This window comes from Choloepus didactylus, chromosome 6 (assembly GCF_015220235.1).
Source record: "Choloepus didactylus isolate mChoDid1 chromosome 6, mChoDid1.pri, whole genome shotgun sequence".
Classification (NCBI taxonomy): Eukaryota; Metazoa; Chordata; class Mammalia; order Pilosa; family Megalonychidae; genus Choloepus; species Choloepus didactylus.
In genome coordinates, this window is record NC_051312.1 from 2,911,342 (window position 1) to 2,935,002 (window position 23,661).

Genomic DNA, 23,661 nt, shown 5'->3' on the forward strand with positions numbered 1-23,661 from the left:
CTGGCTGCAGACGGAAATAGCCTGCCTGGGGAAGGTGGGGGTGGGGGGCTGGGGATTTGGCTTAAATATGTGCAAAGCTGGCTGCCCAGCGGCTGATGGGTTGGAGTTGCCTTTCTGCGCCCACGAATTGCCCGTTGGCCAGGCCGGCCCCTCGGGGTACGAGGTCTGGGCACACAAGGGGTCCTGGCCCCGGCTGCACCGTGGGGTTCCTTGGGGTTGCGGGTCCTGCTCTTTCACTGTAGCCCCCGACGTGAAATAGTTCAGTGCCGTGGATGCTGTCCCTGGGGCCCCACGTTCTCCTTCCCCTGGGCCTTGGCATTCTCTTTCTGACTCCAGAGCCCAGAGTTTTCTGTGGAGCAGGAAGAGGGTGGGCAGGTGTGCCCTGAAACTGAAGGGGACCCCGTCTTGCCAAGGCCTTCCTGGGGCCCCTACCAAGCAAGGAGGACGCTTTGCGCCTGGGTCCCGGAGTCCACTGCCCATGACCTGACCTTGGCAACAATCCAGAGTTTCCTGTTGCCAGTTGCTGCCCCTTTGCAGACTTCCCTCAGGGCCCCGAGTTGCAAACTGACAATGCCAAGGGTGCCCCCCACCTGGGGGGAGGCAGAGCGTGCAGCAGTTAGTAACAGGGGCTTCCACACCCACCAGCATCAGCTCAGGCCAGCTCTGCCTCTCACCCGCCGTGCCATGGCCAAGCCCCCTGGCCTCGCTGAGCCTTGGACCTCCCCCCGGGGAAGTGGGGGTCCTAGTTTCCCTGCCCTCGTGGTGGGTGTGAGGAGAACGGGGAGCCTGGGGGTGAGGCCTTCAGCAGGGCCTGGCCCCAGGGACTGCTCATCGTCCGGTGCCGTCTTCACTCCTCTTGCTGACTCTTGCGTCCTAGTGGAAGGTTTCCTGGGTTCTCCTGTCTCCTCCAAGTTGCGGTGCCCACCCAGGATGGAAGATGTCGGAGGTTGCTCCTGTAGTAGGTGGGCACTCTGGGGCTTGGGGGGCGAGGCTCCGGGTGGGGCTCTCACGCAGCCCCAGAAAGACCGGGCCTGCATCGTCCTGCTGGAGGCACGGGTTCCCGAGCAGACACCTCGGAACGAGGAGAAACTCAGGAGCTGGCCGAGTGGGCCACAGCCTCCACGTCCTCCCGCGGTCCACTCCGTCCTGGCTTGGCCATTCCGTGACCTTGGGAAGCCACCGTGTGCCGCTGGGCTGCCCCCCTTTTGTTGCCCACATAATGGAGCCGGGAAGACTTGATGTAGGCGGCCGACTCCCCGCCACCATGCACAGAGCCTCTGGCTGGGTCCTGATCTGCGTGCTCACGGCGCGAGAGACAAGTATCCCTGGGTGACCATCTGTGCCGGGGTGTCCCTGTGCTTGGAGCTTGGGGCAGAGCTGGGAGCACGGTGGAAAGGGGCCCCCGCCCCCCTGAAGCCACATTGGAGTCACGTGAGCCAGTGATGCGGTGCCTTTGATGTTGGTGGGAGCCGTGAGGAAACCAAAACAGGGTGACCCGAGTGGGTCAGGGGGTCCAGGAAGGGAGGGAGCGACAGGTGGGGCACGGGGGACTTTTATGGTGTCCGGGGTCCGAACCACACAGCCACACAGCAAATGGCCCCAAGTGTCCACCGGGGCTGCCGTTAGCAACAGCGTATCAGTTCAGGGCATCTGGAGCAGAGGGGCCACCCCGCAGGTGAATGTGTGGAGGACGGAGAGGGCCTGGGGGCTCTGGGCTTTCTGGGCAACTTTCCTGTAACCCTAAAACTGCACTGGAAAATAGGGTCTGTTAGAGAAACCGGACGGTGTGGTAGGTGGGGAGACGACCCCTGTGAGGGGCTGACATTTCAGCCAGACCCGGAGGCCTGAGACCCAAGGAAGAGTGTCCCTGGGGGAGGGGGGGGTCAAGGGACAGCCCCTTGGGGTGAAGGATGACCACGGAGACGTGCAGAGTCCAGAGCCCAGGTGGGTGTCAGCAGGAGGGCGAGGGGGGGGGTGTCTTGGCCCTGGAAGGGGTTGCTGCCGAGAGCCACGTCCTCTCCACATGGCTTCCTGCTGGGCTGTTTCCTGGGTGCACCCTGGAAGGCCCTGAGCCAGCTTTCAGGCACCTCGTGTGGGGAGGGCGTCCGGGGTGTGCCGGCCACACTAGCAGCTGCACGGTTGGAGCATTGAGGTGGCTCGAAAGTTTCTGGAGAAGGCCCCTGGGCTTGGGCCAGGGTCTCCAATGCAGATGGTGTGCAGGGAGTGTCTGCTGGATAAATGCATGAAGACGGAAGGAAATGAACGGTTTTCCTTCATTCTTCTTCTTGGAGGAAAGATGCTCTTAAGTAATTAAAGTGTGGGTAAGCAGAGAGCTTGAACTTTTAGAAACGGACCGAAGGACAAATAGTTTGCCCTCTTCAGTGATCAGAGCCTGTAAGATCCTGAAGCCTGGCTGGCTCCTGCCTCCCTCATTGCAGCTGGCAGTCATCTGAGCTCTCATGGTTACAAAGTAGCAAGGAAAGCAACAGCCATCTAAACATGTAAATATTCCCTGATGAAGTAGTCACTCGGTCCTGTCCCAGAGATCCCGGCCAGCTCCACCCTGCTCCTTGCTCTGTCATCTGTGCCTGCATCTGGCAATATGATGCTATTTGAGTGCAAAATGAAATGAGCATTCTTTTCAAAGTTGCAGGGTTTTATGAAGTCATTGAAGGAGAAGTTGGAATTGATCTGCTCACCCAAGGAGCCATTGATGGGGGTGAAGAAAGAGGGAACACGCACACACATTCTTGTGTTATGGAGAAAGGGGGTAGCCTTAAGGGAAACAGCTGTGGACACAGTTTTCTGATAGCAGCAGATTTCATTATGAGTTTCATAACCAGAGGAGTCACACCAGTGTAATGGAACAGTGCAGTGAAATACTCAAATTAACAAGATAAGAAGGGAAAGAATAGTATGTTGATCAACTCAGTCAGTAAGAGGAGAAAGAAGAAGCAACAAAATAATAAGTATAAGGTAAGATGGAAAAAATCAAATCAAACATCCAAATTTACACTAAATGTGAATGGCCTGAATTCCTTTATTAAAAGATAGAGGGCTGTCAGAATTTTTTTAAACAAATACGTTGTTTAATAAAACAAACTGATAAAGGAGAGTTTTAAAAAGATGGGCAAAGAAATGCCAAGCAAATGCCAGGAAGGAAGGAAGGAAGGGAAAGAAGGAGGGAGGGAGGGAGACAAGCAGGAGTGACATTCATATCAACACTGAACTAAGAGTCTCCCCGAGTACCTCTTTTGTTGCTCATATGTGGCCTCTCCGTCTCTCTCAGCCAACTCAGCAGGTGAACTCACTGCCCTCCCGCTACATGGGCCCTGACTCTCAAGGGTGTGACTCTCCCTGGCAAAGTGGGATGTGACTCCCGGGGATGAGCCTGGACCTGGCGTTGTGAGGTTGGAAAGCCTTCTTGACCAAAAGGGGGAAGAGAAATGAACAAAATAAAGTTTCAGTGGATGAGAGATTTCAAATGGAGTTGAGAGGTCACTCTGGAGGGCATTCTCATGTGCTATATAAATATCTCTTTTTAGTTTTTAGTGTATTGGAATAGCTAGAAGGAAATACCTGAAACTTGAACTGCAACCCAGTAGCCTTGATTCTTGAAGATGATTGTATAACTATGTAGCTTCCATGATGTGACTGTGTGGTTGTGAAAACCTTGTGGCTCACACTCCCTTTATCCAGTGTATGGATGGATGAGTAGAAAAATGGGGACAAAAAGTAAATGAACAATGGGGGGCGGGGCAGGGGTATGGGATGTTTTCAGTGTTCTTTTTTCCTTTATTTTTATTGTTATTTTTATTTTTTGGAGCAATGAAAATGTTCAAAAATTGACTGTGATAATGAATGCACAACTATATGATGGTACTGTGAACAGCTGTACACTTTGGATGATTATGTGGTAAGGGATTATATCTCAATAAAATTGCATTTAAAAAATATCAACATTGAAGCCAGACAAAGCAAATGTGAATGCTATACGGTACCATTTATGGAGGAGATATAATTATAAACTTTTATTCACCAAACAGCATAATAAAATATGTCAGGCAGAAGTTATTAGAAATACAAAAAAAAAATAGGTTAAATATGACAATTTTTATTAACTTTATCAAATAATAAAAAAAATTCCAAACAAAGCAAAGGAATAGGAAAAACAAAATCCTGAAACAACTTCATTGCTTCCAATATGCTCCTATCATACCGCAAGAAAATTAATGAACCATAATCCTTCCTGAGCATTCCCATAACATTGAGATTACCTTCAATATTTTATCTGTTCTTATTAGATTATTGTTCCCCCTTCACTAGCTGCTGTCTATCTCTAGTTCCCCTATATTCTATAAGACACTTGTTTTACATTTTTCACAGAGTGCACATTAGTGGTAACATATAATATCTCTCTTTTTGTATCTGGCTTATTTCATTCAGCCTCGTGCCTTCAAGGTTCATCTGTGTTGTCATTTGTTTCACAACTTCGTTCCTTCTCATTGCCGCATAGTATTCCATTATATGTATGTACCATATTTTTTGTATCCACTCATCTGTTGAAGGGCACTTAGATTGTCTCCCTCTCTTGGGAACTGTGAGTAATGCTGCTGTGAGCATTAGTGTACAAATGTCTGTTCGTGTGACTGTTTTCCGATCTTCTGGGTATATACTGAGAAGTGGAATTGCCTGATCGTAGGGTAATTCGATATCTAGTTTCTCAGAAACCACCAAACCGTCTCCCACAGCAGCTGTACCATTACACATTCCCATCAGCAGTGAGTAAGAGTTCCAATTTCTCCACATCCTCTCCAGCGTTTGTTGTTTCCTGTTTCTTTAATGGCAGCCATTCTAATTGGTGTGAGATGGTATCTCATTATGGTTTTGATCTGCATTTCCCTAATGGCTAGTGAAGGTGAACATTTTTTTTCACGAGTTTTTTAGCCATTTGTATTTCCTCTTCAGAAAAATGCCTTTTCATATCTTTTGCCCATTTTGTAATGGGGCTATCTGTACTCTGGTCATTAAGTTGTAAGATCTCATTATATATAAAAGATATCAAGTATCTTATTAGGTAGATGGTTTCCAAATATTTTCTCCCATTGAGTAGGCTGCCTCTTTACCTTTTTGACAAATTTCTTTGAGGTACAGAAGCTTTGAATTCTGAGGAGTTCCCATTTATCTATTTTTTCTTTCATTGCTTGTGTTTTAGGTGTAAGATCTAGGAAGCGACCTCCTAATACAAGGTCTTAAAGATGTTTCCCTACATAATCTTCCAGGAGTTTTACGGTGCAGCCTCTTATATTGAGATCTTTGATTCATGCTGAATTAATTTTTGTATAGGGTGTGAGGTAGGGGTCCTCTTTCATTCTTTTAGTTATAGATATCCAAACCTCCCAGCCCTATTTTTGTTGGAGAGGCTGTTATGTCCCAATTCAGTGGATTTGGAGCCTTATCAAAAATCAGTCACCCATAGATCTGGGGAGTTTATTTCTGAATTCTCAATTCAATTCCATTGATTGATATGTCTATCTTTGTGCCAATACCATGCTGTTTTGACTACAGTTGCTTTATAGTAGTCTTCAAAGTCAGGCAGTGTAAGTCCTCCCACTTCGTTTTTCTTTTTTAGGATATTTTTAGCAATTCAAAGCATCTTTCCCTTCCAAATAAATTTGGTGATTAGCTTTTCCAAGTCTGCCAAGTAGATTGTTAGAATTTTGATGGGAATTGCATTACATCTGTAGATCAGTTTGGGTAAAATTGACATCTTAACTACATTTAGCCTTCCTATCTATCTATGAAACACGGAATATCTCTCCACCTTTTTAGCTCGCCTTCGATTTCTTTTCTTCAGGTTATGTAATTTTCTGTGTAGAGGTCTTTTACATCCTTGGTTAAGTTTATTCTTAGGTACTTAATTTTTTAAGTTGCTATTGAGAATGGAATCTTTTTCTTAAGTGTCTCTTCAGTTATGTCATTTCTACTGTATAGAAACATCACTGACTTATGTGCATCAATCTTGTATCCAACCACTTTGCTGAATTTGTTTATTAGCTCAAGTAGGTGTGTCATTGATTTCTCAGGGTTTTCCAAGTATGAAATCATATCATCTGCAAATAATGAGAGTTTTACTTCTTCCTTTCCAATGTGGGTGCCATTTATTTCTTTTTCTTGCCGAATTGCTCTGGCTAGCAATTCCAGCACAATGTTGAATAACAGTGGTGACAGTGGGCATCCTTGTCTCGTTCCTGATCTTAGGGGGAAGGCTTTCAGCTTCTCACCGTTGAGTACTATGCTGGCTGTGGGTTTTTCATATATGCCCTTTATCATATTGAGGAAGTTTCCTTCAATTCCTACCTTTTGAAGTGTTTTTAATCATAGAAGGATGCTGGATTTTGTCAAATGCTTTTTCAGCATCCGTTGAGACAACTGTGGGGGACTTTAGTGCACTTCTCTTAAAATAGGACAATTCTAGCAGACCCAAAATAGGTGAGAATATAGATAGTTAAATGTTGTGATTGTCAGCAGGCTTCAGGTTCTAACGGTACACATGACCATTCCTGTCACCTACGGCTGTTAAGAAACCATCCCTCATCCTGGTGCCATCCAGCAGGCATGTAACTAAGCTCCCCAGTCCGCTTTGGGCAGGGCTCAGTGGGCGGTGGCTCATCTCCGCTCTGCATGACAGCTGCTGGGGCTGGGGGCTCTTCCTCCATGGCGGACAGGGTCCCTCTTCACAAGGGCCTCTCCCAGCCCATGTGGCTTCCTCACAGCTGGGGTCCCATAGTGAGCCTTCCAGGAGGCATGAAGTGGGAGCCGCCTGACCCAAAAACTGCACAGTGTCACTTGTGTGGTGCATGAGGGATCTCCAGAAAAACAGAACTGGCAGGATGTGTGTGTCTGTCTGTGTGTGTGCGTATGTATGTATGTGTATAAATGTTATGAAGATTATTAAAGGAATTGACAGTAGGGATTGGCAAGTCCCCACGGGGCAGACTGTAGCCTGGGAACTTCTGATGAAGATTTCAGTGAATTCCCAGGAGACGCTATCTGGAGTGGAGATAGAAATTCTTTCTGATTGCAGAAATCCTCAGTTCTCCCTTCAAGCCTTCAGCTGGTGGCTGAGACGCCTCTCCTGCTGAAGGCAATCTTTACAGATATGATCAGCTGTGGACGCCCTCGTCTGCTTGCAGGCCAGCACTTGCTGAACGAGACAACTGGGCGCCACCGCGTAGCCAAGCTGACACATGAACTCAGCCATCCCACATGGTGTTCTGTAGGTCACGCAGTCACAAGGCCAATTCCAAAGAATTTTGGGACTGTGTTTGAAAACCAGCATGATAATCTTGGATCCTGCTAGTGGAGAGCTCCCCCACCCCCCTCATGTCCAGGGGCCACTTGCAAAAACCAAGTGTGTAGGTGACCATCAAAAAACCCGACAGCTTGAAAAACTGAGATTTAACTGACCACATTCCCTGACCAAAACCCAGTAAAATTAGAAATAACTGGTAAAACGATTACAAACAGCAGCAACAAGCTTGATTTGAGACTTGAACAACATTCTAAATAATCACTGCCAAGAGGTGGGAGTGAACTCTGGAAGAGCAGACGATGTGGAGGTGTGGAAGGTGCACCCCTCGGGCCCCCCGAGGGTAGACCCATGTGTTGGGGGGGCTCTTTCTGGCCCTGAACGCCCCAGCAGGCCCCCCACCCCCTGCACCCCCACTGTAGACCCTCCCTGTTACCGCTCCACTTTCCTTTTCTGATTTCCGCGCCATCTCCTGCATCTTGTTGGTTGTTTCACTGAGTTGTGAGTCTCATCTCCCCAAATGGGTTGAAACTCATTTGCTAAAAAGAAAATTAAAATCACACCCTTATCAGGTGCTCCTAGGTGCCGGCCCTTGGCCAGGGACGGGTGACTCGGGTGTGGGGTTGGCTTCGTCAGAATCCTCTCAGAGGCCCGGTGCCGGGCAGGGCTTTGGTGGCCGCCCGTGGGCCCCCTTCCCTCAGGACCCCCGCGTGGGGGCGGGGAGGAGGGGCTGGTGCTGGGGGGACTCCGGGCACGGGAGCTGGGTCCCGTGATGCCCACGGCCAGGGCCTGAGCTCTGCCAGCCACGGAGGGGTTGTATGTGGGTGTGGGGGGACCGGCAGAAGGTCTGTGTGGGGGTATATTGGGGGGCCCTGTGGAAGGGCCGTGCGGGGATATATTTGGGGGCCCCATGGAAGGGCAGTGCATAGTGTGTTGGGGGCCCCTGTGGAAGGGCCATGTGGGGGCAGGGTGGCGCCCTGTCCCCCTCTCTGGCCGATCAGTCTCCGACTCCTGTGCCTGCCCCGTCTCCTGCCCCTGCTCAGGTGTGCTCACCTGGAGACTTGCACGGCCACACCGGGGCCCCTCTGCAGGCCGGGCAGCTCTGGCAGGGTGGGGGGCTGCTGCTCCCAGGGGTGAGTGTGGACCGAGGGGGTCTCCAGGGAGGCGCCATGAGCAGCTGGGCCCCTGCAGGCCCTGGGAACAAAGGGGGCTTTGAGCAGCTGTCTGCCCTGGCCAGCTCCTGGGCAGGCCGCGCCCGGCTCTCCCTGTGGCTCACAGGGTCCTTCCTGGAGGGGCAACAGCTGGGCCCCAAACCTGCTGGCCCTGAGCCCATCAGCCATCTTCTGTGCCGGGGGGACCCCCCAGCCCCCACAGGGATGGCTCCTGGCTGAGACCCTCACCCTGCCCCCACCATGCCCCAGGCCCACCCCCCTGCAGGTCTTGGGGCTCCATCTGGGCCCGGCTCAAGAAAGAGCGCGTAACCTCCTTCAGTGGGACAAGGGGGTCCCAGGGGCGCCTGGAAAGGGTCTCCCTGGCCATGTTGCCGCACCTGCCTGCCTGGCGTCCTCCGGGTCCCAGGGAGGCTGCCTGAGCTCTCGCCCATCTGACCCAACCCCTGGTCCAGTCGGGCCCCCGCCTGCCCCCAGGCACCCCAACATTTCATCCTCAGTGCTCCGTCTCGCACCCCCTTTAAAATTAACATTTTGTTATCAGAATAGCAGAACCGCAACATCAGAGAACCATGGAATGACCCCGAAAAGTGTCCGTGGGGCAGCTTCTGTCCTGCGGGGCCTTCCGTCCCCACGTGGACGGAGCCTTCGGGCCGGCAGCTGCCCGGGCCCCAGATGCACTCGGCCTCGGAAGCCCTTCCAGGTGACGGCGGCCTGTCGATAAAAATAAAACGACAGATAAACGTCTTCTGTGACCTTCCTCCTGTCCCATGAGGGAGTTCTGACGCGCCTGGGCCCCCGCCTGCCCTTCATCCCCGTACCCTCCGTCTAGAAGAGCGACCCCGAGAAACACCTGCTTCAACCCTTGTCTCGACTCCTGGGGTTTGGCGGCTTGGCAGTGCAGTGCCGGCACCCTGAAGGCCGCAGACAGATGTTCGCCAGCACATTCTGGGGACAGCGTGTCACCTGCCCGGTGGCTGCTCCTTCCTGGTGGCCACTGAGCTCTTTCCTTTCCTTCCGCGTTCCCCACTGACTTCCTCTGGGGTGAGCTCGAGGGTCCCCAGCGTCAGGATGGGTACGTGGCAGTGTCTGCTCCGACCCACGGCTGTCCTCCGTCCACACACGGGCTCTGTCCCCGTGACAGCGAACCGTGGTCAGGATGGATCCTAAGGCCTCTCCCCCTTCCCACCTCCTCCCCCGGGCCTCTGCTCCCTGGACCCTCTGCATATTCAGAATATGGGGGGTTGAGGTTTGCTGAGGTTTGAGGTGCAGCGTGCGGCCCGCGAGCTGCTCGTGTGCATGATGGCCGTGAGGACCCGGCACCGGAGGCCCAGGACAGCTGGAGCAGGGTGCTGGGGTGGGGGTGGAGGGGTGGGGGTGGGCAGAGCCTCGTCTGACGGGCAGGCCCTGAAGCCCTGGGGTCCTGGGTGGGTGTGGGGTCCAGGGCCCCTTGGCACGGTGCTATGAAAAATTATTCCAAATTGCTCAGACGATGGCGCTGGGAGCCACCTCCGGATAACCCCTCCTTGTGAGACAGGCTGGAGCCACCCGCTATCCGTCTGGCCGGAGCCCCATGGCTGTGGGAACGGGGCGTTTGGGCATGGGGGGCCGGCTGGGGCTGAGCCTTTAGGGGCTGTTGCTGGAGGATCAGTGGCTTTAGAAGACCCCTGGCGTGGGTTCTCTGCTCTCCCCGTTTCTTCTCTATTGTCTGCATGAAGGTTCGGGGGCCAGGGGCTTGGGGGGCTTCAGGGAGCCTGGATGTCCCTTCTCTGTGAATCCTCACGAGTCTCCCACAAGGAGGCACTGGTGTCCCTGGCTCTGAGGCCCTCTTCTGGAAAAGTTGGGGCTGCCCCGGGCTCACCCTGAGCCCCTCTTTCCTGCCCCTCCCAACCCTTCCCCCACATCCTTTCTCAAGCCCAGACCCCAACCCTGAGTACCCCCACCCCCACGAGATGACTGCTAGGCTGGCTGGTCGTCGCCCCTAGTACCCCCTTCTTCCGTGAGGACACCCCTTGCCTACCCCACCAGCCCCCTGCCCCCCGCCCAGGGCCTCCTCTGCCACTTCCTCGTCTCTCCCTGGGATTTCATCTGCCTTTGGCTTGCACCCACCCCACCCCAGTGCGGGGCAGCCTCTGAACCCCCATTTCCCCCATGTGAGCCCCCTACTTGGAATTGCCCGTGTGTGAAAGCCCTCCTTGGTGGGGTCCCTCTCCCCTCCAGGCCTGGACACCCCCACTGCCATGGGCTCCCACCCTGCCCATCCCAGCCTCAGTTTCCTCCTCCGTAGGATGGGCCCCCACTCTGGGGTGTGGTGGGGGCTGCACACGCTCAGCCCTGCCCCTTCCCGAGCGTGGCCCAGCTCGAGCCCCTCGTCCGTCTGTGCCGCCGTCCGCAGCGAGGAGGCAGCCTTGCTGCAGCCTGGGCGTCCGGGGGCAGGGGCCTCTCGTCCCCGGGCTGTCATCGTGGTGATTTTCCGCCCGCGTCTCATCTCTGCGGAGGTCCCAGCCTCCTCTCCCCAAGGACGCACCCCTCTTCCCTTATCTCCGGCATGTCCAGGGCCGGCGGGTCAGCGGCCCCAGAGGGCAGCCCGCCCAGGCCGCAGCCTTGGCTGGGGTCTCTGGAGGGGCCTGTGCGGGTGGGCTCTGCTCTTGGGGGGGTGCCAGGAGGGTCTCTGGAGCCGAGTTCCAGCCCAGCTCGGCGGAGTGACTTGGTGGAACCCCCATTTCCTCTAGCGATTGGGGCGGGGCTTGACCGGCAATCTGCGTGCGGCTCTCCCCATGCCCCTGGCCAGGAGGAGGGAAGTGGCAGGGAAAGGATTTGTCCCCAAGGAGCTCCCCACCCGGAGGGAGCCCTCCCCCCTCCACAGAGCCCAGGTGGCCCAGCTGCCAGCCCCCTCCCCAGAGGGAAGGCCGCGTGGCAGCTTCTCACAGAGCAGAACTTGGTCCCCCGCTGTGATCCAGCGGCTGCACTCGTAGATGGTAACCTGCATGAGCTGCAAACTTGTGTCCACACAAAAATCTTCATGTGGCCGTTTATAGCGGCCTTATTCCTAATTGCCCAACACTGGAAGTGACCGAGACGTCCCTCCGTAGGTGAGCTGGATAAACTGTGGCCAGTATGGAAGGAAACGAGCTATCGGGCCACAGACAAGCAGGCCGAGCCTTAAATGCACATTGCTGAGAGGAGGAAGCCAGTCCGAAGAGGCCCCATGCTAGGATTCCAGCTACGGCACGTTCTAGAAAAGGTCAAACTCTAGAGCCAGCAAAGAGATCAGCGGTTGTCAGGGTGGGGGACGGAGGGCTGGGTGGACGCGGGGACTGTTAGGATGGGAAGCTGTGGCTGATATGTGGGATCATGTATTTGTCAGAACCCCCCAGGACCAGGCGACACAAGGAGGCCCCCAAATGCAAACGTGGGCTTTAGCGAGTAATAATCCGTCCATGTTGGGTCAGTGGCAGAGGCCCCCGAATGTGGGGAGCAGCCAGCAGGGGCTGCTGGGGGAGGGGCGCAGGGCACCCTCTGTGCCGTCGGCACATTTGCCCGTGGGCCGAGGGCTGCCCTGGCTAACGCGGCCTGTAGGAGAGGGGCGCGGATGTGTCAGCCGGGGATGTGCAGCTCGGCGGGGCACCTGGGGCTCCGGCGGCGGATCTTTGGGGCCACCAGCTGGTCAGACAAGTCCCCTTGAAGACACGGACACCCCCGTCTCTGCTTCAGGGAGGTGGGTGGCGCTGGGGGTGGCCAAAATGGGTTCCGGGCCCAGCTTCCCAAGCAGAGGCCAGTGTCCCCCACCTCCACTCCGCTTCTGCCCCCCGCCTCGGCCGGCCCCTTCCCCGCTGGCTGGTTCCTCGCCTGGGGTCACCAGGGGGGCAGGTTCAGGGAAACCTGCCTGGACCTGTTCCCGGGACCCCACAGCCTGTTGGGTTTGATATCTGATTGCTCATTCAATCATTTGTTCTTTCATTCATTCAACAAGTCCTTATTAAGCACCAATCAGGGCACGCCTGTGCCAGGGGTTGGAGACGGGTGGTGGGCAAGGGGGGCATGGGGCTTGGCACATGTCCTCCCGGCCGGGAGCCCCTGCCCGCCCCAGGGACCATTCAGCCCCTGCTCGGGCCACAAGGCCCACAGAGCAGATGCCCCTCGCTCCCCCACACACCCCATCACACACGCCCCCAGAGGGTCCAGCGCTGCCAGTCAAAACCCCTGTGCAAAAGGAAGGCTGTACACTTCTCCCAATTTTCTCCTTCATTACCTCCAAGCTTACCTCAAACCCAGGCTGGATTGTGTAAATGTGATTTCACCCGGCTAATTACATTTGGGAGGCAGCGACAGCTGTGTGCAGCCACGTGCTGGTGGTGGAGCCTGGCAGGGAGGCTGCCCCTCACCCAGTCCCCGCTGGGCACCCAGGGCTGGAGGAGGCCTGGGGACCGGAAGGCCTGCTGGCTTGGCATCGGCACCGTAGCCCCGTGGGGACCTGTCAGGCCCCAGGTTGTTTTGTCCACGCCACAGACCTTCCGGGTGCCCCTGTGGGCTGGCTGCTGGGCACTGGTTGGCGGCCACCTCGCCTGTGAGAGTTGGCTGTGCACTTTCCTGTTGGATTCGGCACGCATCTCAGCATTGCATCCTCTGCCTCTGACAGCTGAGGAAACTGAGGCCTGGAGGTGGGATTCAGCCCACTGGCCATCTGCCCATCCCTGGGCAGGGCGGCCTTCCCACCACACCTGCAAGCAGGGCCCTGCCTTCCGGGGGCTTGGTGGGTCGCTGGGCCTGGGGGGAAGAGGAGGTAGCCAGGGGACTGCCCCCGGGTGGGGTCATGGGGAGGTTCCCGTGACAACAACCCCCCTCCGGCTGGCTGACCCCACCAGGCCCAGCCGCTGCTCCATCCTCCAGACGCCCTGGGCAAGGGGTCCTTGGGGCCTCAGCTTGTGGTGGGACCAGTCCAGCCCACGCCCCGCCACGGGGAATGGCGAGCTCCCAGGCCCTCAGGTTCACCTTCTACTCTGTTCCTGAGGCCCGGGAGAGTCACTCTCCCCCTGCCTGTTTCCTGGGGCTGTTGAAGAAGAAACAGAAGTGCGGCTCAGACAACACTGTGGGTGCTGCAAAAGGCTGAGTGGGCCCGAGCCATGGCCATTTCCTTAATTCCAGATCCTATTCCAAGGATGGAGTCTGGCTGCAGGGCCCATCTGGCTGGCTCTTTGTTTATTGGGACAGCTAACAGCAGCCCTTTCCTTTTGGGCTTGGCTTTTATCCCATCCATCTTCATTTGTGGGTTCACCTGTCTTTCTGTCCATCCGTCATAACCCAGAGGTCAGCCTGGACTTCCTGGCTTGCCCACACTCCTCCTTCCCTGATGGCAGAGGAGGGGGCACAAGTCTTGGCTGGAGGCCCGAGATGTGGGGAGGGGCTTCCGTGGCAGAGCAGCCAAGCAGGCGTCTCGAGGCTGAATCGTAGCCCCCCCACTATGAGGAGTCCCTTCATGAGGACCTGCCCCTGAGGGTCTCTTCCCTGGGACCTCTCCCACCCCTCTGGGCTCAGCAGGCCCCTTCTCCATCTCTCCATCTTATCCCACTCTGCCCAGGCCTTTTCCAGAAACAGCCAAGGGCAGTGGGGTCCTTGGTTCCCCCCAGCCCAGGCAGCAGCTGGCAGCCTGGACAAAATGGCACCATGGGGCAAGAGGTGGGGTCCAGAGCTGCAAATTTGGGGTCAGGAATCCTGGTTTCCAGTATAGGGTGCCACAGCCTGCAGCGTGGATGAACCCTAGAATGTTCCTAAGCCTTGGTCTCCTTCCTGTGCAAGGTCTTCACTGAGTGTGGCCTCGCCCGGCTGTGTGGCACCCCCACCGCCTTCCCCAGGGAAGGACAGAAGCGTGAAGTTGCCCAGTCAAGCTTTCCTTGAGCTCCTCCTGAGGCAGACCCTCCAGCTGGGCACAGGCAGGCCTGTGTCCCCCTGGAAACATGGCTGTTGATGGGCCTGGTGCCGGCAGGTTGCCCAGAAGGGGAGGGGGCTGGCAGACCGGTGTCCTGGATGGGGCTGGGCCATGAGTTGCAAACAGAGGGCTGGAGGGTCCCTGAGACTATTCCAGGCCTGGGGAGAGCAGGGAGCGGTGGTCAACCTCTGGTCATCCGTGGAGGAGAAGAGTGGGGGCTGCTCCCGGCAGAGGAGACAACTTGGGGGGCAGGGGCCATGGAGTGGGGGGCTCAGTCGGGAACTGGCTCTGGCGCCGGTGGGCTCTGTGGCCTCTGCCATGTCACTCAACTAGCCAAGCCTGGGTTTCTCCATCCATGTAATTAGGGAATGTTGAGAGTATCTTCCACGCGTGCTCATTCATTCATTCATTCATTCGTGCACACATGTGTGTTCACCCAATAGCTACTGAGCACCTTGTGTCTGGGCTCTTGTCTGGTGCTTGGGGTAAATGAGATCGGCGGCTTCCAGAAGGCCTGCTGCTATGGAGGGCTGGGGTCTGGGGTTGGGAGGTGGGTCAGACACCAGAGCTTTCCCTTTCTTTTATGAAAAACAAAATCTGTTGGTGACAGTGACTTGGAGCTGTCCTGAGCCAGGTGTTGATCTCTCCCTCCCCTTGAGCTGGTCTCTGGCTCGGTCGGAAGGGCCTGTGGGGTGCTGCTGGCTGCCCAGGTGGGGCTGGCCGGGGCTCTCCCAGTCAGGGGTTAGCACCTGGGCTGCAGGGCTGTGCTGCCGTCCCCAGGACCGTGGCCCGGCCAAGCTTCTGCTCTCTGTCCGTGTGTGGACGGCACTGGGTCGAGCCTCCCTCTGTGTCCTTTTGTCCGGGAGCCCCCCATCAAGCCCTCCCCACGTGTGCTCACGGCTTGGCCACTTTTGCCCAGTGTATCTCTGACCGCGTTGCTGCCCTGCTAACGTCTTCCTTGGCTCCCTACTGCCTTTGGGCGAACCCCAGCCACCTACTGGCCCTCACGTCCCCAACACCCCCTCCTGCCGGGGAGCACGTGCTCACACAGCCGCCTGCCCCTGCTGGAGGGGCCGCCCCTCGGGCTCGGGGCTTTGGCACTAGCTCCGTCGTGAACTCACTCTCGGCAGCCTGGGCTCATGTCCATCTCCCGTGGGCAGTGCTCGACCTCTCTGAACCTCCGTCTCCTCGTCGGTCACACGGGGCTGACGATGTCGTGGGCCTGGCCTGAGTCTCTGGGGGCTGCCCTTGCAGAATTCTTATCACAAATTACCTATTTATACGTCATGAGTCTGAAACCATTGCTTTATCGCTACATTGTAGGCATTTGCCTTTTAGATCTTGTAGGAAGTAAAAAGTGGAGTTACAAACAGTACTACAGTACTGGCACTTCTGTTTACCCATGCCACTCTCTCTGCCGAGATCTTTATTTCTTCACATGGCTTCAGTTGGTTGTCCAGTGTCCTTTCTTTTCAGATGCAGAGCTCCCTTTAGCTTCTCTCACGGGGCCAGTCTGGTGGCAGCGGTGTCCCTCGGCTCTTTCTAAGCTGGCAATGTCTTAATTCCTCCCTCATTTTAAAAGAGAGAGAATTCTTGGTTGGCAGATTTTGCTTTCAGCACTTTAAATGCCATCTTACTGCCTTCTTGCCTCCATGGTTTCCGAGGAGAAATTGGCACTTCATCTTATTGAGGCTCCTTGTACGTGACATGGTGCTTCTCTCCTGTGGCTTTCAGAATTCTCTCTTTATCTTTGGCATTCGACAGTTTGATTGTATCTTGGCATGATGTGGGTCTTTTTGGGTTTATCCTGTTTGGAGTTTGTTGAGCATCTTGGAAATGAATGTTCATGTCTTTTGTTAAATTTGGGTGGTTTCTAGCCATTATTTCTTTGACTATTCTCTCTTCTCCCTTCTCTCTTTCTCCTGCTGGGACTCCCTCAGTGCCTACATTGGAACATTTGGTGGCCCACAGGCTCTTCAGGCTCTGCTCACTTTTCGTCATTTTCTTCCTTCTGCTCCTCAGACTGGATGATTTCAATTGTCTTATCTTCAAGTTCACCGATTCTCTCTACTGCCAGCTCCAACCTGCTGTGGAACCCCTCAAGGGAATTTTAATTTCTGTTACTGGCGTCTTCAGCTCTGTCTGGTTCCTTTGCATAATTTCCATCTCTCTACTGATATTTGCTTTGTGCTCATCCATCAGTTTCCTGGTTTCGTTTGGTTCTTTGTCCACGTTTTCCTTTAGATCTTTTGACATATTTAGGACCCTTTTTTAAAGTCTTTCTCTGGAATGGTCCAGGTCTGGGCCTTCTCACTGATGGTTTCTGATGCTTTGATTTTCTCCTTTGCCTGGGCCATCGCTTCCTGTTTCTTTATATGTCTTATGATCTTTTGCTGAAACCTGGACATTTTGATATTTTGATGTGTTATGCTAGAATTTAGACCCTGTGGTTCTAAGCATGTGTCCAGCTAGTGTTATGACAGATCTCCTTGAATGCCAGGAGCTAATAAAATTTAAAAAAAGAAAATCAGAAAACCCCTTCCCCAGTCTTTGCACATTGGCCTGCACAGCTCTCTCCTCAGGACCCAGTATACGATGAGCTTAGAGAACAGCTCCAGGCCAATGTGCAGGGGCCTCCCCGGTCCTTTCTGTGCCTGCGTCTCGGCACGTGTGGGTGCCCTGGGAATTCCCCGTTCCACAGACACAAATGTCCCCTCTTCCCTAGGAATCATTTTCCTCATGGTCCCAGGCCCTGCACTGCATGTCCGGCAGCCAGCAGCCCCCTGCCCCAGGCAGCCACTTGCCGCTCACCCACCATGTCCTGGAGGAGAGCCGTGAGCCGACATCCCTTCTCCCTCTGGGCGGGGGGGGGGGTCCTCTGCTCCCCCCGGAACCGGACCAGGGGTCTGCACTGGGAATGTGGGCCAGTCTGCACCGAGCCAGTGGGGAGGGGAGGGGAGCCCCGAGATCCTCCTGCGTTCATGTGGCCTTTTCCCTGATTTGGCGCTCGCCCTGTCACTTGGTCCTTCAACGGTTTTCTGAAGTTTTGGGAAAGATGTTTCTCCAGTTCTTGCTGGTGGCTCGAAGCCGCAGTGTGTGTGTGTGTGCACGTGCACGTGTGGGGGGACGGATCTCCCACCACCCGTCTTGTTCCAGGCTCCACCTGGCCTCACCTTAACTCGTCTCACCTGCACAGACTATTCCGAACAGGGTCACATTCCTGGGACGGGGCTAGGATTGAACGTGTCCTTTGTGGGGGGTGGGCACAGTTCAACCCAGAGCAGGCCTCACGGGGCTGTGGAGGGGCCCAGAGAGACCCTGACTGGGAGCCTCAAGCCTGGCATCTGGGGGACGGCTGTCAGGGACCCCCAGGGTCTCTGCATGGTGGACAGGTGGGTGGGTCCCGGGGCAGCAGTCATCCAGGAAGCCTGGGATCGCACAGCTGCCACGATGCCCCCCAGGCACCCCTAATCCCACTCCGGAGGGAGTGAGCATCTGTGTCCTGTGTCCGGGACCCCCTGGTGTCCACCTCTGGGGTCCTGGGCTCGGGCTGTGGCACACCTGGAGGTCAGTGCAGCCAGGTCCCGGCTGCCCGTGGGTGCCCGTGCGTCAGGAGCCCACAGTGAGCCCATCCTCCCCGCCCCGCAGGAAATCGTCCTGGTGGTCTTTTTCGGGACGGAGTACGTGGTCCGCCTCTGGGCAGCCGGCTGCCGCAGCAAGTATGTGGGCATCTGGGGCCGGCTGCGCTTCGCCCGGAAGCCCATCTCCATCATCGGTGAGCACTGCCTCGCTGCAGAGGTTTCCAGAAAAGGGCCAGGAACCTTCAGGAAGGTGCCGCCCCCACCCGCCACCCGCACTCCCCCCGTGATGGGCAGGACACCAAGGACAGTGGCTGCCCAAGTTGCCGGCCACAGCGCCGCCTCGGCCCCAGCTCTGGATGCTTCCAGCCCTCAGGCTGCTCCTGCTGCCGGCTGCCCCCTAAGGAGCTGCCCCCAGTCCCAGGGGCAGGCGGCCAGCCCCTCTTAGCTTCTGGAAACTTCCCCACTCTGCACAGCTTGACATGTGTCTGTTCCTGCCACGGCCTGTGTGCCGTGGTCCAGGGCCGAGGCTCTGAGCCCTCTGTCCTGGCTGGGGTGGGGGTCAGCGGTGTGGGCCCCGCACGGGCCTGGGGCGGGGGACAGGTCCCAGCAGGCCAGCTGCTGCCCGCTCCCCTCCAGGGGCACCCCCACCCTGGGTCCTGGGGCCCTCCCCGCAGGGGTGACACCACTGCCAACTCTGCCCCTACAGACCTCATCGTGGTGGTGGCCTCCATGGTGGTTCTCTGCGTGGGCTCCAAAGGGCAGGTGTTCGCCACGTCGGCCATCAGGTGCGCGGGCTGCCAGCTGACCCGGGCCCGGCGCCCCCGGGGACATGCCGGGACCTTCTCCGGGGCCGCGGGAGAGAGACGGGAGAGTCGGGCAAACAAGACCCTGGCAGGGAAGGGGCACACCTCGGATTGGGGAGCATCTCTGCCTCCCCCTGGGCGCTGAGCCGGGCGGCTGCGGGCAGGCCGGGCACAGTTCGGCACTGAGTTTGACCGCGCCCAGCGCCGGTGTACACAAGCTTCTGGCCAGCCATGGGTCTGTGCCCTTTTTGGGCGACTCAGGCTGCACATCCGGAAGCCAGGCCCCCTGGGTGCCCCGTTGGCGGGCAGTTTGAGGCCAGGAGAAGCAGAGGGCAGGAAGGGACGAGCTCGGGCCTGGCGTGCTCCCCCGGGTGCAGGAGGGAGCTGTGGGGGGACAGCCCGGGGGATGTGGTGGAGACGAGCCGCTGCTGTCGTCCCCCCACCCAGAGTGGAAGCTCCGTGAGGGCAGGGGCACCCGTGTCCCCACTGCTGCCTCTCCCCCACACCCCACAGTCCACGCTCTCTCACCTCAGGGGCATCCGGTTCCTGCAGATCCTGAGGATGCTGCACGTCGACCGCCAGGGAGGCACCTGGAGGCTCCTGGGCTCGGTAGTCTTCATCCACCGCCAGGTGGGTGTGGGGGCCGGGCCGGGGCAGGACGGGGCCCTGACGCGGGCAGCTTCGCCAGGAGCTGAGGGCTCTGCCCAGACACGCAGGCCTGGAGGCAGGAGCCAGGCCATGCCCAGGGTCCCCAGCCCAGCTCAGAGCCATGCCGAGACCCCAGCTGCCAGGCTGAGCCAGTGCCCTGGTCATTCGAGCTGGAGGCAGGATGTCGGGCAAATGAAAAGACAGGAGTACAAGGTGGAAAAATGTCCAAGAGGCTGAGAAACATGAGACCAGGCGACTCAGGACAGCCCATGGGGTGGAGGCCACATTGCCCGTTCCTGAGGGCCGTGCTCCGAGGGCTGGGGGACCACTGCCCCAGGTTCTGCTGGGTCTGGCCGGCTCTCAGGTCTGCACTGTGGGAAGGGAAGCGTCCAGCGGATGGTGCGGCCGCCTCGGAGCGCGCTGGCCCCATCCCTCCAGGTGACCGCACCTAACTCCTGGGAGCTGAGGTGCAGCTGTGAGACGCCAGCTGTTTTGCAGCCTGGTTTCGGCGTGGGCACACGTTCGCGTGTACGTGGAAACATCTGCAGAAGCTTTGAACTTGCCGCCAGGGCGGTTCTCCCAAAGGGCTTCTCAGACGCCTCTTTGGTGCAGCCGGGTTGCCCACGGCGCCCGCTGACCGGCTGCCCCTCTGCTTCCTCGCCCAGGAGCTGATCACCACCCTGTACATCGGCTTCCTGGGCCTCATCTTCTCCTCCTACTTCGTGTATCTGGCTGAGAAGGACGCAGTCAACGAGTCGGGCCGCATCGAGTTCGGCAGCTACGCGGATGCCCTGTGGTGGGGGGTGGTAAGTCGGGGCCTTCCCAGATTGGGGGGTGGGTGTGCTGGGGCCTCGGGGCCTTGTGTGCCGGGGAGGGACCTGGGCTGCTTCCTGGAGCGGGCAGTGGTCCCTGCTCCTCCCGGGGCCCCGGTAGAGGCGAAGGCCCGACACCACCGGCTCTGCGGACATGAGCCCCAAAGGACCCCAGGCCTGGGTTCAAAGCTCTGCGGCCACTGTCTGGAGGGTCTCTGAGCTCTAAATCTGCATGTTGCGGGCCAGGTCCGGTGGGACAATGGAGTGTGTTCTGGGGTCTCCTGTCCCGCTGCCCAGTGGCCCTGGGCCCTGGGGAAAAAGACGTAAATAGATGAGAGACTTCATAACAGAAAGAGAGAGAGAAACATCGTGGAAGGAGGGGAAACATTTTCCCTGCCCGTGGGACGAGGGTCCTGTGTCTTCGGTTTGCACCGGGCCCTGGGCAGCAGTGACAGAGGACCCATAGGCCCAGGGGCTCTCCCTGGTTGAGGACAGGCTGCGCCGTCCCCAAGGCCACCTGGAACCTGCCGCCGTTTCCGGCAAATCACTGGGGTCCGTGCTCTGTGGGCCAGCTGGGGACGGTGCCGGCCGGCGAGCTCCTGCCCCAGGTTGCTGCAGAGGCTGGCAGTGGGGGGCAGGTGTGAGGGTCTCACGGGCGGGTGTGAAGGTCCCAAGGGAGCGGGGCTGTGAGGGGAGGGTGTGGGGGGAGGAGAGGATGTGCAGCCCCCAAAGGTGGGACTGGGTGGGTGGTCAGGGTAGCCGCATCAGGGGCCAGAGCCCACCAAGGACCCCAGCTACATCTGTCCCCAAGAGCCCTTCAGAAACGAGGGGCCTTGTCTTCAGGCCCCCCACCCTCCAGGGACCCCCACCCTCCTGGAGAAAGGGGTGAGGGGCTCCGAGGCCTGGGAAGCCGCCCCTTGGCTCCAGGGCAGGCCTGGGCCCCCCATTTCTGAGGCTGGGCAGGCAGTGGGGCCTCTTTACAGCCGAGGGAGTGCAGTTTCTGGAGGCTTCCAGCTGGCTGGGGGGCCCGGGAGGTCAGGAACGTGCTGACCTGGGTCCTGGGGGTCCTGGTGGGACCGGCCTGAGCCTGCCCAGGGTGAGAGGGGGCGGCCAGGGCCAGGCCTGTGGGGGGCTTCCTGGGAGGCTGGGGGTGAGGGGCTGCCGGCCAGCACCCCCGGGAGCGGGTGGGTGAGTGCCTGAGCGCGGTGAGGGGCAGTGCCCCCCTGCCCCGGCCCCTCACACCTGTGCAAACACCCACCGCCAGCCGGGAAGACAGCCCCCTTTGTGCTGGCCTTGGCACCGCCCGGTGGCCGTCAGCTGCAGCCTGCCCTGGCCACCCCGCAACCTGGCCGGGGCCCCGCGCCTGCACCCCCTGCACCCCGGGCGCCTAGGGACCCCTCACGGCACGGCTGCTCTGCAGCTGCAGGTGGGAGTGGCCAAAACTGGGTGATGGGGTGTGCTCCTGGCACTTCTGGACAAATGGAGCACGAGGACTGCAGGCTGGGCTGTTTCTCCTTTCCGTGCCATGCTCGCTGCCGGCCTCACCTGGTCTCCCGCAACCCCCGGGCCCCGGGCGGGCCAGCCGGGAGGTGTGACCCTCTTCTCAGAGGGGAACCCCCAAAACAGGGGTGGGGGCTGCTTGGGGGCAGAGGGGCCGTCCGCCGCACTCCCCTTGAGGTAGAGCCGCTGGTCCGAGGGGGCTGTGCCCACCAGCCGGGCTGTCGGGGCCTCGGCGTCTGGCACTTGGTGACGTCCGCAGCATGTGGGCATCCGCCCAGGTGGGCGGCGAGGACAGACCCTCCCCAGGTGGGCGTCCATGGGAGCCGTGGATCCGGGCCTCTGCCCCGACTTTGCCCGGAGTCGGTGTCCACAGCTGCCACCCAAAGGTGCCCGTCCTGTCCCACCCTGAGGTCGGCTGGCAGCCCCGGGTGGGGGCACTGGGCACAGACGGGACGTCCTGGGACCCCCGAGTGTGGCGCCCGGGGCCTGGCTGCCGGGGCCTTCGGGAGGATTTAAGACCTTTTTCTTTGCCCTTGAACAAAATGCGTTTGTCCGCGTGGCCGTTGGAGCAGAGGGAGAGCCGGCTCCCAGACACCGACTCCTCTGTCTGGCGCACGGGGGCTCTGAAACGGGGGCCGCTGGGCTGTTTACATCTCCACATCTAAATTTAGAATTAGAGCAAAAAAGCGTTAAAATAGTCTGACTCCTGTTCGCTCTCTCCTCACCCGGGGGAGGCTTCCAGGAGGTTCCGGCCTCCCGGGCTCTCCTGCATCCTGGCGGGGCGAGGCGAGAGGGGTCTGGGGCCAGAGCGAGGGCTGCGTGGGGCCGGGGCCTCGCAGACCTGCCCGGTGCGGGGGTGGGGGGGCACCCTCAGGACCCCACCGGGAGCTGGGGAAACCGAGGCCTGGGGGGTCAGACCCCACCCAGTCTGGGGCTCTTCCTGTGCCCAGGCCTGCTCTGCAGCAGAGAACCGAGGGTCTCCACAGCCCACCCCAGCACAGCGCTGTGGACCTGCTGGGTGTGAGGGTGAGAGCCATGGGCTCTGGAGCCCATCGTTTCTGGAGGAGAGGCCTTTACAGTTGGGTTTTGTAGGATGAGTAGGAGTCTGCAAGGCAGGCCCATCTCCCTGGACTTCTGTCCACTGCTGGGGGGTTTCCCAATGGGCTCGGCAGGCCCTGTGGGGGTGGTGGGGAGGAGGCCACAGTTCATGGTGGTGGGGGTGAGCCCTTGGGACTCGCACGTGACAGAATTTTCCGTGGTTCCTGAGGAAAGTAAACTGAGCCTCAGGAAGCACGTGAGGCGGGCAGAGGTGGGGTGGGGGTCAGGGCTGCTGTGGTTGCCCCCATCCGGCTCCACCCCCAGCCTCTGGGTCGTCTGTGCAAGGGGACAGGGCCCTCCACCCACCACGGACTGTCAGACGAGCTGGTCAGGGGATACGCGCCCAGCCCACGGCCCCCGCCCCCCTCAGGAACAGTGCAGTGGGCTGCAGATGCGGCCATGGGCAGGCCAGGCTGCTTGATTAGGGGCTTGTCTGCGCACACTGGTCAGGGCCTGCTCACTGGGCACTGAGGCCAGCAGGGGTCTTGCGCTCAGTCACGGTCGGGGGGTGAGAACGTGATGGGGCCACAGTCTTTGCCCGGTGATGCCAGCAGGCCTATCAGCGTGACCCCGGCAGTCAGGGAAGGCCTCCCTGAGGAGGTGACGTTGGAGCCCAGACCTCCAGGCAGGGTCCCCAGCCTCCTGCGTGCGAGGCCCCGAGCCCAGCCATGCCGGGGGGACAAGGGGGGCTGTGCGTGCAGTGGACACATATCGGTGACCGGCCCCGATGTGCCATAATGGGGCTCCCCCGGGGACAGGCCCCCCCATCTTGCTGGGCCGAGCAGGCTGAGCTCGTGGGACTCGGCAGGCAC

At 58.3% G+C, this 23,661-nt stretch overlaps 1 protein-coding gene across 1 annotated transcript in view; it reads left to right on the forward strand.

The window, feature by feature from the left end:
• The window catches only part of KCNQ1 (potassium voltage-gated channel subfamily Q member 1), a 277,922-nt gene that overhangs the window by 39,266 nt on the left and 214,995 nt on the right, over positions 1 to 23,661 (forward strand). Inside the window, 4 exon segments of the mRNA XM_037839412.1 lie at positions 18,056 to 18,182; positions 18,695 to 18,773; positions 19,325 to 19,421; positions 20,105 to 20,245. Of these exon segments, the coding sequence (XP_037695340.1) occupies positions 18,056 to 18,182; positions 18,695 to 18,773; positions 19,325 to 19,421; positions 20,105 to 20,245 (444 nt within the window).